The sequence below is a fragment of the Ascaphus truei genome, chromosome 12 (assembly GCF_040206685.1).
Source record: "Ascaphus truei isolate aAscTru1 chromosome 12, aAscTru1.hap1, whole genome shotgun sequence".
Taxonomy (NCBI): domain Eukaryota; kingdom Metazoa; phylum Chordata; class Amphibia; order Anura; family Ascaphidae; genus Ascaphus; species Ascaphus truei.
The window spans coordinates 40578202-40580845 of NC_134494.1; the positions used below are offsets into that span (position 1 = coordinate 40578202).

General features: G+C 51.3%; 1 protein-coding gene across 1 annotated transcript in view; it reads left to right on the top strand.

Annotated features, from left to right (window-relative positions):
• Window positions 1-544, top strand: part of LOC142463871 (uncharacterized) — a 13406-nt gene extending 12862 nt beyond the window's left edge. The window contains exon 2 of the mRNA XM_075566687.1: window positions 480-544. Coding sequence (XP_075422802.1) covers window positions 480-544 — 65 coding nt within the window. The remainder of the gene's footprint in view (window positions 1-479) is intronic.
• The last annotated feature ends 2100 nt before the right edge of the window (window positions 545-2644 follow it).

Consider the following 2644-nt stretch of genomic DNA (forward strand, 5'->3'; position numbering starts at 1 on the left):
TGGAATGAGGGTACCTGGACATTGAGGGACTGCGGATCAGGTAAGATCCCAGACGGGATTGCTGCTTTAAATATTCTGGCTTTTTTTTCTAGATTCGACATTTATACACACACACACACACACACACACACACACACACACACACACACACACACACACACACACACACACACACCTAATTGTAGTATAATGTAATACAATAAATAAACTAATGTCAAAAACGAATGTTCTTACTAGGAATTTGTTTTTTTAAAATGAGGGACTGGGGGCGGGATTAGAGGCGGGGTTGGGGGCGGGATTAGAGGCGGGACTAGGTGGCGAGTAGATTTTTTGGTTCGGCGAGTAGATTTTTGGGTGATTTGTCAAGCACTGTATATATATATATATATATATATACACACACACACACACACACACACACACACACACACACACAACAGTCCAACAAGAAAGTCTCTTATCTGTTTCTGTTGTTGTAGCTGTAGGCTTTTGCAGTCCAATCGCTCCCAGGAATAACAGTCTGGTCTTTCCTCTGTCAGCATAGTTGTATGCTCAGGAAAAACTCTAGTCTGTCCTCCTCCTTATCTCAGCCCAAATGTGAGCAAGAAGGTGCTTGAGCTCAGCACTCTTTAGTTTAGTTCAAGATGTAAAGAGCTCAGCCACATGAAGCCATGTCCTTTCAGGCCTTCTTCTGATGATGAGGGTGATGCCCCTGTGGCCCCCGGGAAACGGGCAGCATTAGCAGCCAGAGGAATATTTCATCCAGTGAGCCAGCAGCAAACAACGTGCTGTGGTCATGAGAAAAATGCAGAAGTTTCTCTTCCGAGACCGAACATTCAGTACCACTGATGATAAAGAGAAAGATGTGGTCCAGCGAGCCGAGCAGTGCCTGCAGCAAGTAACGTGTTGTGGGAGCAGGATAAATACAGAAGTTAACAAAGAATGTGTGCCCAGTACTGCTGATGTGTCAGAATCTACCTAAGTAAAGAGGAAGAAGAAGAAGTCTGGCAGGTTGCTTGCACAGGAAGCTATAGAAAATGTTCAAGGAGCCCCTGCGATGTTAGAAAAGCATGTGTCGGAAGGGAGCCGTGCTTAAAATGCACTGCTGCCTACTAGACATGAATGGGATCTCCTCCATGAACGATTGAATAAAGAGCAAGAAGCGAAGGTCAAATTAAAGAGGTCTCAGTTCATGGCCCACCTTGAGGGTGCAATTTGGGAGATGAGAGTGTCACTTGCTCAGTGAGTTGACAGGGCCATGACTGATCTTGAAAGGGTAGACGCTGCTATTGTCCCCATTGAGAAGAAGGCCTGTAGTCTCAACATAGAACTGGAAGTCTCCCAGAAAGAGGTTCACACCCTCAGCATAGACACCCCCATCTATCTGAACAAGATCCTCACCCCTACCACACGCAGCACTTATCATCTGAGATCTGACTCCAAAAGACTTTTCGTGGTCCCAAGGTTCAGCAAAGTATCCGGCCGCTCCTCCTTCTCTTACCGTGTGTGAGAAATCCGCTCCTGGGTTTGGCTGGAACCCCTTGGCAGGTTCCAGACAAACTTTTCCCTGCTTCTGCAATCACCTGCCTCTTGCTGCCTCCTGTGCAGCTCTGGCCTGATTGGCCTCCTGTGCTATTTAGATACTGCCCCGCCCTCAGGAAGCGGCTGGACATAGACTTTGCAATACAAGTTGCAAGCATCTGTGCTTCTCACAGACTCTCTGGTTGGCCTGCCACGCCTCCTTGTGCCTTGCCTCCTGCTCCTAGACCCTGCATCCCAAGGCCTTCTTGCATAGTAGCCCCGGCGCTGCTTTCCTTGTTCCTGGCAGACTTCGCCTTTGCCATGCTGAAGCGGCTACGCTGGTTCCCCCAGTGTTTCCTGTGGCGTGTCTGCACCCCTCGTTCCTGTGGCCTTCGCCCTTCTCTGCTCCTGTTTTCTCCTTCAAGAAACCCTGCGGCTTCACTGAACTTTTCCTGCCTTCCCGTGCTGAAGCGTTGGGTTCCCAGCACTGTGGCTTCTGGTTGTTGCTGCTTCCTACAAGTGGAGTTAGTTCCTGTGCTGAAGTCCCTGTACTGAAGCTTCTTGTTCCTGTGTCTCCTGTCCTTTCCCTGTCACGCTGGAGCACCTTCGCTGAAGCGTCTCCGCTGAGTTGGCTTCACTCAAGGTTCTTGCCTTCTACGCTGAAGTAGCTTCACCCAAGATTACCTGATGACGACCTCGGCTCGTATCCTCGACCTCCGCTCCTGTGCCGCCTGCCTTGACCCCTGCCTGGATAACGTTAACCCTGCTTTCTCCAATCCTGATCCGGCTATGTCTGACCACGGAATCTGCACTCCGGACCTGACTCCGTGGCCTAAGGTCGGTGCATATACATCCCCACCTCAGCCCCGCGGTCCGGTCCCGGTTTGTGGCAAGCACGATCGTGACACCGTGCCCCCCAAAACTGCAACAATCTACCGGAGACTCTCACAGCCGCCACCAGTCTAAGGCCAGGTCCCCGCTGTGGTGGACGCTGCAGGGACAAGAGCCGCCCCACAATGGGGCCGGGCCCACTGCGAGGGGGGGGGGCGCCGCGCTGTGCCAACAGAAACTCCTGCTCTCAAGAGAATTGAGATCAGGACTCGCGACGGAGCGCTAGGCCACG